Here is a 15,596-nt window from a genome sequence, read left to right on the forward strand (position 1 = left end):
GTTGTAATATATTTATAATCAATACCTTTTGAAGAAAATGTATTTAAAAGTGAACTATGATGAAGAAAAAAAACATCTGAAGTCATCATCTTCACTTTTATTAAAATAATGCACAAGGTTCATGTCTATTGAGCACAATCCAAGAAACGTGAAGGAACATCAACACTTGATGAATCGATGTGTGACCTCATAAATTCCCACACACTCCTTGGCTTTGTCATCGTAGTCGTTCCAGTCCTAAAACATGTAACATGAGGACATTAAAAAAAAAAGACGTTAAATAGACATATTGAGAAAGAAAAGTAACACTCTCAGGAACAGTCGGAACAGATACTGGATTAATAATCTAACAAAATAACTTTTGGGACAAGGTGGCCACAATGTTCCTACTTTTTCTAGCAGGTTGACTTCAGGAAACGGCGTTCCAGTCTCTGCTCCCTCTGCAGCAAAACCGGCCTGCAGGAGGACAGGTGGTGTTATATTCAACTCAATTCAAACTTTATTAAAAGAGAGCAACCTTGTCCACAGTAGAGATAAAAAAAATTGAGACAATGGTTTGTTATGTAGATCAGAAGAAGAAGAGGAAAAATACTTCAGGTAAATCCTAAAGTCGGAGTCACAAAGTGCATATAGCTTTGTTTGTAGAATCTTTGATTTAATAGCTTTAAAAGTCAAAGTGTGCTGATCCTAAATTTTCATATGTCTATGAATAAATTAAAAAATGATACGAAATACAACTATGAAGTGAAAAAACATGTAAAAAATATATATAATATATATAAGGTTCATTTTAACTGCTAACATCTTGCAGCTAGATACCACAAGAGTTCATACTCTGTAGACTGAATTGAATTAAATGTAGACTATGAAGCATGCTGGAGAGAGAATTTTACAGAGAGAGTTTTACAGAACTCTGAGGTTTGTCATTAATCTGCCTGATCAGGAATAAAAAGACAGAAAGATTCTCACCTGTGGTTGGAAGTCAATCGGCTCCAGGCCCCGACACTCGAACTGCACCATGGTCTTGAATTTCTCGTTGTCCGACGCCTTCGGTCCAGAGAACACACACAGCGCCATGAGAATGAAAAACAGACACGCTCACACACTCTGTTTATTATAAAGGAGATGGATTTAAAAGGAAAACTGAAAAAAATTAACTATATAATCCGAAAAGAAAACAATGAAGTTCATGTGTGTATGTATATTTGTATATTTATATATGTTTTATAGAATTATATTATGAACATACAGGAGGCGAGACGTGTGTACGTTCTCGAAACTATCGACATGGGTTCTGAGAGCAGCTAACGATTATTTGATTTGATATTTGATTATTCTGATGATTAATTGGAAAACAAAATCGTCACATTCTACTGATTTTTCATTCAATCGCCTATCACCTTTTTTATTCAATATCAGAAATACACAAAAGATACAAACAATTTAATTCCATTTTCAAATAAGAAAATAAACATCTTATAGCCCAAAATGCAACGACAGTGTTCCTTTAGTGAACGCTTGATCATTTGACGTAAACGATGCATCTTTACAGATAAAGGTTTTTCATTTGTACATATATATTTTTTGGTTTAATTACTGCTCTGGGTGTATCGTTCTTTCAGAAAATGGCCTTTAAGTGTCTGTGTAGTTGATGTGTAATGATTAATCAGTTACTAAATTAACTGACAGTTATTTCAATAACCAATTAAACATGATTAATCCAATTAATCGTTTCAATCCTAAAAAAAAAACAAAAAAAAAACAGTATGCTAGGAAAACTGAGCCGTGGTAGGCCATATCTAACATCCCACCTGGTACCAGACGGTCCACTTACATTATAAGGGGTAATGGTGTCTCTCAGGATATCTGCGATGGAGAAAATTGGCCTCCGATTAGTTCAAACGTCTCAAACAGGCAGCCGACACATTTAATGACCCACTTATGCACACCTATTGAATTCTCCCTCGCACAAAGTTTGCATTTCTGGACCATGCTGGCGCTCCCTCGGCCTCCTTTCAGCGGAACGCTCTCCTGTCGACACAGAGACCGGGGAAACGTTGATACACGGGACGGCAAATTAAAAAAAAAATTTAAAAAAATGAAGTTTTTCTACTTACCGTTAGAGTCACATACTGCCATTTATCCGGGACCTCCCCACAGTTTCCACACTTCAGCTGGAGGAGGGAGGAGAAAACGAAGAGCGAGCATGTGAGCAGAGCGACGGAGAACGACAGGACATGAAGTGGCTCCGGTGGTTTACATCCTGGCTTCAACTGCAAGGTGTGTTCAGGTCGCAAAGGTTTCCTATGTATTTTTCAGTATTTGTCCATTTCAATGTCTTTTTACTGCTTCACATTGGTTTTAATATAAGATCAATTTGTTTTAAATATTCTTTTTTTAAATGCTATAATAAAATCAAATTGCAATCAGGAAATCTCAGCATCGTCTTAAACTCCTGCTTGTAAGCAAACACAGTACAGAATGAGCAACAACAGCATTGTTTTGCTTCTCATTGCTATGGTGGTGGTGCATTTGGGCCGTTGTAACTAAAACGGAAACAAATAAAAAATAAATACTCACAAGAAAAAAAAACTTGGATATTCTCTGGTGTTGAAGTAATATATTTTCAAGAAAAAAATGACAACTTTTCTATGATTAAAGGAATACATTTACATTATCATAACCAAAATATGCTACAACATTATAAAGTTGGAAATTTGTCAGAAAAAATCTCAGAATTTTACTCTCATTTTAAAGTCACACTTTTGCAACAAAAAGATGTGCATCCCCTACATTTACCACCTCTACCTTAGAGGAGATCTGACTTAATTATATTAGGACATTTTCTAATAACTGTAAGAATTATTTTTCTAAAACATTCTCACGTTGCTATGTCACACAACATCTTTTTTAATATCGCAAATGTGTGTCCTCAAGAATAAAAATGTGTCCTCTTATTCTTACAAATGTACAACTTTGACAAAAGAATATCCAAGTTTTTTCTTGCAAATATGTCAAATTAATCCCAAAGTTTCTTTGATTTTCTTGGCATAAATTTACTTCTCCGTGGACATCAGTTACCAACAATGGCACCAATATGCCTCCATACATTTCTTACTAAGGACGGTCAGCTTTGGGTTTTTGTTTGTCTTCAGATTCGCCACTGCCATAATACATAACTTATGTGTGAAGATACTTATTTTCATGTATAAGTGTGTAATTTATTTCCACAACCCAGATGAAGCCAGGTGTGTTTGTCAGTACGGATTTTACTTGAACTGCCAGATAAGATAAAAATATTTCCACTTTTTTCGCAATATTCTTTATTTTGCCTTTGATCACTCTTTGACATTTCATTGACATTTGCTCTTTTCATACTGTGATCTTTAATAGAGAGTAAGCAATCCCCTCCCCTCCCCTCCACTCTCAAGTTTGATGATTGGATCATATAAATCCAAATTGAGGTTTCCTTAATATAGACTGCAACATCAGCTCAATTATGAAAAAAAGAATATTAATATATACATTTTACTGTCATGGGGAATGCTGCTGACATGGCAGAGGAAAACTCAGTGCACCCCCACACCCCACATGGTTGTTTTTAGCATGCCTGGTGCCGTTTCTGAGGCAGCTTCACAGCAAACTACATTATACACACGTGTGCAGCTCAAATTAAATTCCTCATTGATCTAAAACTGAATGGGATCAATCAGCAGAGGACACGGAGCAGTTTTCGACAGTGAATTAAAAACAGACTGAAACTGAAATAAAAGCAGACTAGCATTCTCACCATCCTACCTTCAGAAACCAGCGGAAGTCTTCCCCCAGCGGCCTTACATTTGTCACATTTTCCAAGTTGGCTTTAAACTGCAGCCCGAACTTCTGTCATGAAACAGAGAGGAGTTAGAACTGAGACAGAACGAGCCGAACGTGCGCGCTTTGGGTCAGAACCCTGCAGCAGGAGCGACACATACCACCATCTTGACGCTCCAGTGATGACAGCCGTCTGTGAGGCGTTCAGGAATCCTCGAAATTTGTAACTTTTACTACTTACCCGTACTAGAAGTGGTCTGAGTAATGCGTTAAAGTTAATAGTTTGCTGATTTGTTCGGGGCTTACCAAAACTCGCTCAGTTTTACGTAAAAATACATTTGAGTTTTCCTCCTTTTTAACAAAAAATTTTAAACTAAATACGCAAACATTATGGAGCCAAACAACCTAGTTTGAATGAATATGTAAGCCCGATTTGAAAAAAGTCCGTTTCAAAAACAAATAAACATTTGTGAAAAGGTTTGTGAATTAAAAATTGCAAAACAATTCGCCGTTGACTTAAAATGTACTATCTTAATATCATGAATGTATGTTTGCTACTGAACACGTCAGCACCACTTGCGCTCCCTCTACAGGCCAAAGTGAAACACGCCAAACCAAAACTCGTCTGCATCAGTTTATTTACCATTAGGCAACTGACAAATTCAACTTCTACTAGCCGATCAGTCCCTTACTCCACAACCATTCACAACTCATTCATTCAATTGCACAACATAACAAATATAGGTCTTGGCATAAAGAAAAAAAAAATATTTATTGAAAACCTATCCAAAACAGACCGGTTTCTAGTGTTGATTTGCTGTGCATGAAAACCTGAGGCAACTTTACCGAGGCATTATGGTGGTTTGCCACACATCTGGAATGAATGCTATTGCTGAGGCAATGAACACCTCCCCGGACCACCCCCCATCATCCATTGATGTGGCATTTTAGGCCAATTGCATTACCCTGAGTCTGTCATGATGTCACAGCTGTGATTTGGCTGTGTGAATGTGAGCAGAAGCACCTAAGTTTTGAAGAATAATTTAGATAATCTTGTTTAAAATAAAATAACCACTTACCTTTTCATTGTTTGAATCATTTACATTTCAATAAATAATTAAATGTAAAAGAAGCATTTTGATCCTTTTTGGATTAACTGGAAACTTGCCAGCATTTGTTTTGATGTGTGACGATGCTTGTGTGAAACACTGAGGTGGATAACAATTCGAATCATTGACAAAATAATGAGAAACACTCCCAAGATTGTCAATACAGAGATCGACCTGCCTTTGGCCAACTTTAAACCATATGTTTTGTTTGTTTCAAATTCTCAAACATTTATAGGGTTGCCCTAGACACCAGGGCTTCAAGTTTTACCAGAAATAAAAAAAAAAAATAAAAAAAAAAACAGTTTTTATTTTCTACCAGAAAAGACTTCCATTGTTTAGTATGGGGACATTAAAAAAAAATAGAGCAAGGAGAAAAACCCAGTTTCAACAGGTCCCTTCTTTACCTTCCAAGCAACAAAAAGAAAATCTAAATTCAGGTTTGACAAAAAAAAAAAAAAAACTCAACTGATCACAAAAGGGCTCAACGCAAGGCATTTCAATTACTTCTGTGTCTCTTCGCTTTTTAAATACAGTGTAGCCAGGGTGGCATTATTTACAGTGCGACACCCACACCCCTCTCCGCCCCGTGAAGAGAGGGGCCACGGCGTCAGTGAGGGCGGCTGCTTGACTCCGAGGTCCTCCGCTGCCGGGGGGTGCTGTGTCCGTTCATGAAGCCGTTCTGACGCTTGGTCTGTCCACCGTTCAGAATGTCTTGGATGTGCTGGACGATCAAGTTGATGGCCACTGCAAAACAGAAAACAGTTATGTGGACCACGAAAATTAGCTTCAAAATGTATAGAGTATTTTTTGGGATTGAACTGGCTGGTGAACAGGTATGCATGATCCACTTTCAATATGCCAATACGATATCTGAGGCATAGAATCGGCCGATACCGATCTGATACAGAAACAAGAGTGCTGAATTGACTCAAAATGTTTCGGGGTTTCTTTAAATCCAAACATAAATGTACCAAATTACCAATTTACTTGATAACTCTACACCAGTACAGCACTCTTAAATACACCAACACATCAAGCTTGGTCAAACATGTAAAAACAACTTTTAATTTATTCTGTCAGTGTAATTAGGAGTAGAACAGCTGATCTAAACTAAATAAACTAAAACTGATTAAAAAACAAACAAAAAAACAAACAAGATTGACTCAAAATTACGTAATGTCAAAAAAACTGTTGGGTGCATCAGTGCTAGAACCAAGTCTGGACCCAAATTTAAAAAAACAAAAACAGAAAACATTATATTTGAGTTACAGAGAGCAGCAAAAACATAACCCAGGAGAATGTTTGCATTTTCCTTGTAGGGTAAAGTTAACACCCTCACCTATCCCACTGTTTATTTACATAACAATCAGTCTTGTCTTACCAAGGTTATCTGCCCCTTTTGGAATAATCAAGTCTGCATACTTCTTTGTCTAGGAGGGGGGAAAAAAGTTCAAGATAAAGCAAGTCAAAACATTTTCAATGCAGTTCAAATTAAAGCTATTATCAATCTATATTTTTAATTGAAACAAGCCAAAAGCAAAGGAGAAAAAACATAAATCTCAGAAAAACAGCACCATCTACTGGCTCATGTCTGCCACTGCAGCACTGATTTTCTACAAACACTGTGACCAACATACTAAAAATCTGAAAATATCAGTTGTCTTGCCAATTGATCAATTATTAGTTCTGGTCATTATGTAATCAATTTTTGAAGGAATGGGAAGGAGCATCTTACAAGGAACTTTTCATAAAAAAATAGCATTTCATACAGGCTGGTTTATCTACGAATGTTAAGATGGTGTGAGAAATTTGAGCATTTTTGATTATCAAAAATTAATATCCATGATTTTTCACTATACAGAACTTAAAACAAAACAAAAAAACTTGAAAATAAATAAAAATTGAAAAATCCTTGCATTGTCACTTACCGGCAAACAGAACTCCTCAAAGGCCGGTTTTACAAAAGTAATATACTGACTCAGGACTTGTTCAAGTTCTCTGCCACGCTCATTAATGTCCCTCAGAACTGGGGGGAAAAAAAAACACAACAACCATATAAGACATTTACAAGACAGCCTTGTGGAACTCCAACCCTTTCACTACTGCTGGTTACCTCACAGTCTTTCTAAGCATTGTTCACATTAATTTTAAACAAGTGACAACAGTGTCCACTTGGATCTTTTTCTATACACCTCGACGCGAGAGCCGCGTGTCTGGGTCTGTGTCAACAAACAGCTTCATCTGGAACAGATCCCTGATTTCCTGAGAGTAGAACATGAGGATGCCCTCAAACAGGACCACGTCGGCCGGGTACACCGTAACAAACTCCTCTTTCCTGGAACAACACACAGAAAAAAGTTCCCTTTTCTCTGTGGCTGGAGGGAAAAACAACAACTGGAGATTGATTACAAAACCCAAGCTCAGAGGGGAAAATTTAAAAAAAAAAAAAAAAAAAAACGCGTTCCTTTTAGGTCAGGAACTTGTTTATGAAAACACTCTCCTATGGGAAACCACAATACTGGGAGGTGCTGAAGAAATGGGATCTGGGCAGAGAAAGGAGGAAACGCTTACCTGGAATGAGTAACAAAGTCATAAACTGGGATTTCCACCGTCTCTCCCTGAAGTATTTGTCTGAGCGTTTGCATGATGAGCTCATTGTCAAAGGCATCTAGAAAAACCAAAAAAGGCATATGTTTGGTTATGAGTTTACCGTTTGATCACTGCCACCTAACTTTCAAAAAACTTTTAGAATTTTTTTTTTTTGCACATTTGTTGAAATTGTCACCATTTTATGTCAGCGTGGTACGAAATGGATTATCTCACTAGAAACAACCAATCAGAGCCAGGAGGCGGGTCTTAGTGCTGTCAATCACCCTCCATGTGTCACTGTTCTCCCCCCACTTCTTCTCTGCTATGCTGCAGCTAGCATAGTCAGCCATGAATGCTAAAGCTAGTTAACAGTAAGTTCTTTCTTCAGACAGAAATATTATAGCTCAGGGAGGAAATGGAGGAACTCGACATGTCACGACATTCTAAACAACAAAACATGGGAAAAACATATTTATAAAAATTGCATACTACTACTTCAATATGGGTGAAAAGTCACCATTTTGCCTAACTGGCAGTTTTGCTCATTTCTCTTTTCCCTTTGAAGGGCAGTTTTGTTTATTTACAGAGACTTCATAATCTTTTGTTAATTTGTAATTATTTATTTTGGATATTTAAAATGTCTTTCAATTAAATATTCTTTGAGAAATTAATGTTTATTTATCTTTGAGAGATTTGCTCAAAAAGAGTCTCACAACAATATTATCGTTTATTGCGATAATTTCTGAGACAAAATATCACAATGTGTTATCGTGACAGACCCAGTTGAGCGCTTCCATACCTGGATGATCGAAGTTGAACTGGCCCTTCAGTGCTTTGGCTTTCTGCTCTGGAGTCAGCACCTTGTAGAAGCTGTCCTGACTGAGGATCGCCACCTGCCGCTGGTGGCGATCTATTTCGTTCTGGCCCAGTTTCTCCATGATCTTCTCACACACAGACGACTGTTACAAGAGACAACGGCACCGATGAATTGGATTAAACATTCAGAATGGCCAAATAAATCAATATGTAGTAAATTGTAAATGACTGGGTGGGACATACTTTGCTTTTTACTAATAAATCAAAATAATAATAATAATAATAATAATAAAAGTGCACTGTGGGCCATGGACAGTGCCCTCACTAACCTCAGCAGCCCATTGCTGACTGGGCATTCCCAGCCCTTCCTGAGGCCTAGGTGTCTTTGTGCCAATAAAACTGTGCAGCAATCAGTTTTGTTGCCCCCAGTGGCAGTGGTGAGTCAATTTTGGTCAGATGCAGCAGTTTTTTTGTTTGTTTGTTTGTTTTGTTTTTTAAGACAAGATGGTCAAACTGTTGATATACACTGGAATCAGGTTGGTAATACCAGCTGGCACAACTGATATGCTGACCATAAGAGCTTAGAGACCAATCTCTTCATACTAGTTCTCAGTAGATTCACTCTAGATACAAGAGATGACCAATTGGATTTTTTTCCAACCAAACAAGTATCATTAGGTCAGATGCTGCAAAATTGTTAGAAAATTTCCTCTCAATGTTTGTTGCTTAAACTATTATTTTATTGTGAAGTTTACCGATGATGGGAAGGATAACTGAAAGTCTGCATGGTTGTAACACCTTCGCTGGTTATGGAAGTCCAAACCTGTGTCGCCAAGCAGAGATATGACATCCGTGATACAAGAAATGAAGTAAACGGGGCGGGGCTTAAGTTGCAACATTCAGCTGTACGGACTGGAATCAGAATCTGGAACAACTTTCCTCTGTGAATGAAATCCAGACATTGAATCCGGTTATTTCTTAAAGTAGGTTTTTCTGATAGGTTGAGCTCATATTATTATTATCTGGGTTCGGTTGCGACAGAATTTGAGTCATACATCTTGAAGCGCGTCTGTTCTGACGCTCGTCAGCCAGCACTGCCCACGCGGCATCTAAACGACAAAAGGGGACGTGGGTGAAATCTTTTATTCGGCATCTTCCCTCGAGCGCCTGGAACTTATTCACGTCAGCATCTAGGCTAGCTTAACCCGGTTTACCACTGATAATTCCCAAAGGGTTCATACATTTAGAAATGCGTTAGAAGTTCTACAGATATTACATTATTTTGAAAAAGCGCTAAAACCACAATAGACTCAATATGCTCGCTTATGTTTACAAACACCGTTTCCTGTTAGCATTATCTATTGTTTTGCCGAACCAGCTACCCTGTGATGGAATTCCAGCATGAGTTAGCTGCAAGGTACACCAAAGGAAATCTGGGGCATTAATTCAAAAGCTATGGAAAAAGGGGGAAAATAAACACGTTTCCGCACCACAGCTGATAACGTAGCCGAACTCGGCTGATATAATGGACCGTTACTGCGAACAGACAATAAAGTCGACCGTAGACCCTCAACTATGCGTCACACAAGCCACGCGGTTCACTTAGCGTTAGCATCCGGTTACTGTGCCAACGTCAGCTGTGACTTTAAAAATAAAAATAAAAAACTATGACATTTTCAGAGAACGGCTAAAGTACGAAATGAGAAGGCGAACCTTGCCACTAGCAGTGCCACCGGAGACACCTATGAGGAAAGGCTGTCGAATAACGGTGGTGCTCTCATCCCGGTCCCTGAGAAGTGATTCGCTGTCCCCGGCCATACTTGCAATGTGCCGTTGGAGAAGCTGCGCTGGAACGTCACTGTGACGGAGCTCCTCCCACTCCGGTCCCGTTGTTTATGACGACGCCGACATTTATAAAATTAGGGCACTTGTTTTTCACTTGAGCTCAGTTTTATGACAGGAAAGATAACTTTTATTTCAGTAATGACCAAAGAATATTTTCCTGAATGTTTTATTTTGATGGACAACGTAACTATCAAATAGAATTTTACGCTCCGGGGAGGTTGTGGGGGGATAGTGTGGGTGGGGGGGGGGGTATCGCAGCATAGATATAGAAGAGCAGACGCCGCAACGCCCACGAATAAATATGTTGGTGATATTGAGTGGCAAGTTTTCTCCTAAAACTAAAATACTGTTATTTAGCTTAAGCAATATTATTTTTTGAAGCAACACCCGTCTTGAGTAAATTTTTTTGGCAACACTACCCACATATGGTCAAAAGAACAAGCCTGTTTTAAACCAAACACGTGCAGACAGACAGACAGATTGTGGTAAAGACAAACTTATTGGAGGCCACTTGCTCCTTTTCTTATTTTCTATCAACTGCTTAAAGTTATTTCCACTGTTAAAGATACACATGTTACTGTGGGCATTTAAGTCAAATACTTAATGCTTTGAAAATGTGTCATTCGGAATTTTGCTAAGTGCCTTCATTTATCATTTCATGAAGATGTTATTTATTTTTATTCATTCTATTTGTTACTTTGAAAAAATACCAGGATTCATACGTAATTGTAGTTTTTCTTCTGTCTGATTACATCTGGGCCGGGAGGAATTAGGCACATAAAATTGTTTTATGCTATTTAAATTGTATAATTGTACTTTTTTTTCACTGGAAAGACTATGTAAATGCCACTCACAATATGGCGACATACGAGCCTGACGCACTCGCAGCATCTATCTGCGTCCGTCTATGGGTCGCTGTTCAGCAGCGTCAGTTTGCTCCATCTCCCGTAAACCTCTGCACAACTGGTGAAGAGTTAACTTAACACTTTTAGTAGAAGCTTTTATCTCTACCTCAACATTTAATGTGACGTTTTCTGTTTGTAAGTGCACTAACGAGCCGAAGTTCTCGTCTAAAACAGTATAAATTACGACTGGAGGAACTGTTCCCGTTTGATATTTACTTTTCACATGTTGCTGTAGAAGGACGGTTTTGCATGGTTTTAACCCGTATGTTGTTTTAGTTGTTTTTTTTACAGTCTCTGCTGAAAGTAGAATTAAAAGGGACGGTGTAAGTATGCTTCGAAGATTTCTCGCGTTCCCGTCGCGGCCTAAAACAGCTCCGACTGTATCTGCCGCCGTAAGGTGCCTGTCTTCGGGTTCGGTGGACATCACCGTCCCGCTGAACTTCTGGGCTGGACGGAGAAGGACAAGCCAAGAAAGCCGCGAGAAGGAAAACGTTTACGAACCAGCCACGGGTGAGTCACACACCTGACCCCGTTTCCTAACTGCTGGACTTTGGTCATTGTTGTGTGAAGACTATTGTCAGATGATCCAATCTTTAGCAACATCAGTTTGCAACTTGAAAATCAAAAATGCTAGATTAGTTATTTAGCAAACTAAAATTTTACTTTGGTACAGCACAAATAAATACACCAGTATTTCAACGAGCTTGGTCAAACGGTTAAAAAAAAACAACAACTTTAATTTGTGCAGTCAGTGCATTTAGGACTATAACAATCAATGTAAAATCAATAATAAAGAAACTGAATCTGACAATAAACAATTGGTTGTCTACCTTGGTCAAACATATAAAAAAAACCCTGCAAATTCTTTCAAATGGTTCGGAAAGTACAATTAGGAATTCCAAATATAATGTAAAATAAATAATAAAGCTCAACATCGCTCAGAGCACAAAGCAGAATTAGAAAAGACCTGCCCTTATGGATCAGGCACATTGTCACCAATACCCGATCTGGATATTGAAAAATCCGATACAGTTGTTAATATTGGACTGAAGCATCGTTAGTGAACTCATTTTCTATTTCTACTCTAAAAAGAACGTCAATACTTTTACAAGGCGGTGTATATAAATGACTTACGATTCATTTGATGTTTTGAATGGCCTGTTTCTTTTTTCCACTCCAGGCCGTGTCTTGTGCCAGTTGGAGCCATGCGGCAGAGAGGAAGTAGATCAGGCCGTGAAGGCTGCTAAGTCGGCCTTTGGTCCCTGGAGCAAAATGTCCGGGATGGAGCGGGCGAGGATCATGATAGAAGCTGCCCATTTAATAGAGGTGTGTTTAAATTTTTTGTTGATCCCGTCGTTTCTACACCAAAACAGCTTGAAGCATTTTCACCCAGGTGTCGTTCACAGAGCAGGAGAGAGGAGATCGCTGAAATGGAGGTGGTCAACAATGGGAAGTCCATCACAGAGGCCCGACTGGACGTGGACTCTGCCAGACTGTGTATAGAATACTACGCCGGATTGGCCAGCACTCTGGCAGGTTGGTGCAAACTGCGCATGAAGGACTGTTTTGCTTATTTTGTCACTTTTTTTTTCTTTTTTTTACACACTTTCTAAAAATGGGTTCTTACACATTGGGTGTACAGAACTGCTAATAAAAATTCAAAGATCAGCAAAGCTGGTTTGGAGAAGGGACAAGGACAAAGAAATCGAGAAGATTAGGTTAGGTTAGAAAAAAAAAGAATGATGTCATGATTTTATTATGGGAAAATCGCTGAATTTCCCCATCATAAAATCCATCTGCAAAAAAAAATCAACATGTTGTATATGGCCATAACAAGCCTGCTTAAAAAATAATATCTGATGCCAAAGGCAAAAATATTTTTGCACATCCCAAGTTTTGGGAACAGTGTGTTAATTAATTTTGTTTTACAATTTTTTTCTATAATTCATAGGAGGTTCTGGTATTAGTGAGAAACACTTTTCATGAGTTGAATTTCTAGATAGATATCATAAATTTGACTACTGACATATTATTTAAACCTGTTTTTAATAATTGAAGTGTTTATCAATTATGAATCTCATACATACCACGGTAATTTTCTCCTTTTTGTTTTTTTTTTGTATTCCTTTCTGCCAAGGACAGCATGTTCAGTTGCCGGGGGGATCCTTCGCCTACACCCGCAGGGAGCCTCTGGGAGTGTGTGTGGGCATCGGCGCCTGGAATTATCCCTTCCAGATCGCTGCCTGGAAGTCTGCGCCAGCCCTGGCCTGTGGTACGGGGATTTCCTCTGGAAGCTAGAAAGATATTTTGCTCCAAATTAATCGCAGCATATGCCAAGTTAGCTGAAGAAAAAGTTTAGCTGAGCTACACCTAAGCGCAGTTGGAGCTGTTTTAAAGCTACCAGATTACACAGAGGATCGTTTTGCTGCAGCTATTGAAAGAGGATATTTGCGGTGTGTCGGCCCTCTTATGACCAAAATATTTTAAGTACAATCTGAAAGGATAAAGAAAAAAAAATCATATTAAAGCCATCTGCTCTGACTTGGTTAAAAGTTACAAGTGTTGTCTTAATGGACCGTTTTCCAGTCAGAATTTAAACATGTGATAAAATAAATATACTTTATGCGAACAAAGACAACAGGAAAAAATAAACATGTCAACCACATAATCCATATGCTAATATGTGAATGATGTCATGACCTGTATTTTTATTTTATTTTTTTAACTTTTAACGCAGAAAAATTACAATAAATACATATTAGAAGTTGGAGGTCAGTTTGTAATGAACTATGAACATGAACCACTTAATTTTGACCTGGGTGGATGAACTGACCGAACACTGCTTTGACTGGAGAAGTCAGATGATTTAGGCGTCAGTTGTTCTGCTTCCTGTCCTCCGACACAGGGAACTCCATGGTGTACAAGCCGTCCCCAGTCACACCAGTAACAGCAGTGCTACTGGCAGAGATCTACGCTAAGGCTGGAGCTCCAGAGGGGCTGTTCAACGTGGTGCAGGGTGGACAGGAAACTGGCAGCTTACTGTGTCACCATCCCGATGTCGATAAGGTGTCCTTCACAGGAAGTGTGCCCACCGGTCAGAAGGTCAGAGCTTCTATTGACGACATTTAATTAAGAGGTAGTATTATATAAAATTGACTTTTTTTAACCTTTACATCATGTTGCAATATTATTCCCTCATCAAAAACATACCTGGAGTGTTGCTTTAATCTCCCGTGGCAACCATTCAGTTGTACAAAACTGACCTAGCCTTGACTTGAAGGATCAGTGTCATTATCCTTCAGACTAGCCAACAACAATTAGCGAATACCTGCGCTTCTGGCTTGTTACAACATGATGTAAACCTCAAAAAAGTCAATTTTACACAATACTGCCCCTTTAAATTACAAAATGAAATTTTTTTAAGTCATATTTGATAGATGCAGCACTTTCATAACAACTTAAGGTGATACAGTTGTTGATTGTGCTATAAAGTGGCACTATGTGGCTGAAAAACGCATAATCCTGCCCCTTTAATTGTGAAATTTCAATAGACAGAATGAATAACAGGTATTCTTGAATGTGGCGTTAACTTTCAGATCATGGAAATGGCATCGAAGGGGGTCAAACCGGTGACCTTGGAGCTCGGAGGAAAATCTCCCCTCATCATATTTAAGGACAGCGATCTGGAGAACGCTGTGAGAGGAGCGCTCATGGCCAACTTCCTGTCTCAAGGCCAGGTAGAGAGAGAATCCCGCACTTTCACTTCTTTGTAGCTCAGAAGCCCAGTTGCTCGGTAAACGCGGCTGGTTTCTGTTTGCATGGTTGACTGAGCATGTAACTCACAGGTGTGCAGTAACGGCACCAGGGTGTACGTGCAGAAGGATGTCCTGGCCGAGTTTGTGGAGGAGGTGGTGAAAAGAACCCAGGCGATAGCAATAGGAGACCCTCTGCTGGAGAGCACCAGGATGGGAGCGTTGGTCAGCCGGCCACAGCTGGACAAAGTGCTGTCCTTTGTCGAACAGGCGAAAAAAGAGGCAGGTCCCTTAAAACGTTCCTCAAACGTCTGTGTGTCAAGACTCTGATGTGTGTTGTGATGCTCTGCTGTCAGGGAGCCACGGTGTTGTGTGGAGGAGAACGCTTTGTCCCATCTGACCCCAAACTTAAAAGTGGATACTACATGACTCCATGTGTCCTAAGTAAAACAAAACTTAAAGTCCTTTAATATTGTGTTTAAGCTTTGATTGTTTTATCATATAAAGTATTTAGATTACCATGATTTATAGAAATTGTCCAAATAAAGTTGTTTCCCGTCCTTTACCTTCCCACAGGCGACTGCACAGACGACATGACGTGTGTAAGAGATGAAATCTTCGGACCTGTCATGTCTGTGCTGTCCTTCGAAACAGAACAGGAGGTTCTGCAGAGAGCCAACAACACAACACTGGGTCTGGCTGCAGGCGTCTTTACAAGGTCAGCGTGCGATTGAAGAAAAAAAAAAAATTATATATATATATATATA

At 39.0% G+C, this 15,596-nt stretch overlaps 3 protein-coding genes across 4 annotated transcripts in view; 1 reads left to right on the plus strand and 2 right to left on the minus strand.

Annotated features, from left to right (window-relative positions):
• Positions 1-77: 77 nt before the first annotated feature.
• Positions 78-4,162, minus strand: czib (CXXC motif containing zinc binding protein). The gene is made up of 8 exons (XM_016672880.1): positions 3,975-4,162; positions 3,799-3,882; positions 2,118-2,174; positions 1,950-2,031; positions 1,835-1,866; positions 970-1,047; positions 391-456; positions 78-237 (listed from the first exon to the last, which is right to left on the minus strand). Exons 1-8 carry the CDS (start codon positions 3,978-3,980, stop codon positions 160-162), a joined length of 483 nt encoding a protein of 160 aa, XP_016528366.1. The 5' UTR covers positions 3,981-4,162; the 3' UTR covers positions 78-159.
• A 272-nt stretch (positions 4,163-4,434) lies between these two features.
• uck2b (uridine-cytidine kinase 2b) lies at positions 4,435-10,186 on the minus strand. 2 transcript variants are annotated; one of them, XM_007554935.2, is made up of 7 exons: positions 10,041-10,186; positions 8,311-8,470; positions 7,494-7,590; positions 7,115-7,257; positions 6,851-6,948; positions 6,304-6,352; positions 4,435-5,666 (listed from the first exon to the last, which is right to left on the minus strand). In XM_007554935.2, exons 1-7 carry the CDS (start codon positions 10,143-10,145, stop codon positions 5,530-5,532), a joined length of 789 nt encoding a protein of 262 aa, XP_007554997.1. In that variant the 5' UTR covers positions 10,146-10,186; the 3' UTR covers positions 4,435-5,529. The 2 variants fall into 2 exon arrangements, with proteins under 2 accessions (XP_007554997.1, XP_016528365.1); XM_016672879.1 differs by lacking the exon at positions 10,041-10,186 and adding an exon at positions 8,657-10,002.
• Positions 10,187-11,092: 906 nt separating this feature from the next.
• Positions 11,093-15,596, plus strand: part of aldh9a1b (aldehyde dehydrogenase 9 family, member A1b) — a 6,587-nt gene continuing 2,083 nt past the window's right edge. Inside the window, exons 1-9 of the mRNA XM_016672858.1 lie at positions 11,093-11,587; positions 12,258-12,403; positions 12,484-12,613; positions 13,215-13,349; positions 13,983-14,179; positions 14,674-14,814; positions 14,923-15,111; positions 15,186-15,273; positions 15,406-15,547. Of these exons, the coding sequence (XP_016528344.1) occupies positions 11,407-11,587; positions 12,258-12,403; positions 12,484-12,613; positions 13,215-13,349; positions 13,983-14,179; positions 14,674-14,814; positions 14,923-15,111; positions 15,186-15,273; positions 15,406-15,547 (1,349 nt within the window). The 5' untranslated portion in view covers positions 11,093-11,406. The remainder of the gene's footprint in view (positions 11,588-12,257; positions 12,404-12,483; positions 12,614-13,214; positions 13,350-13,982; positions 14,180-14,673; positions 14,815-14,922; positions 15,112-15,185; positions 15,274-15,405; positions 15,548-15,596) is intronic.

The sequence above is a fragment of the Poecilia formosa genome, unplaced genomic scaffold, assembly GCF_000485575.1.
Source record: "Poecilia formosa unplaced genomic scaffold, Poecilia_formosa-5.1.2 Scaffold67, whole genome shotgun sequence".
Lineage (NCBI taxonomy): Eukaryota > Metazoa > Chordata > Actinopteri > Cyprinodontiformes > Poeciliidae > Poecilia > Poecilia formosa.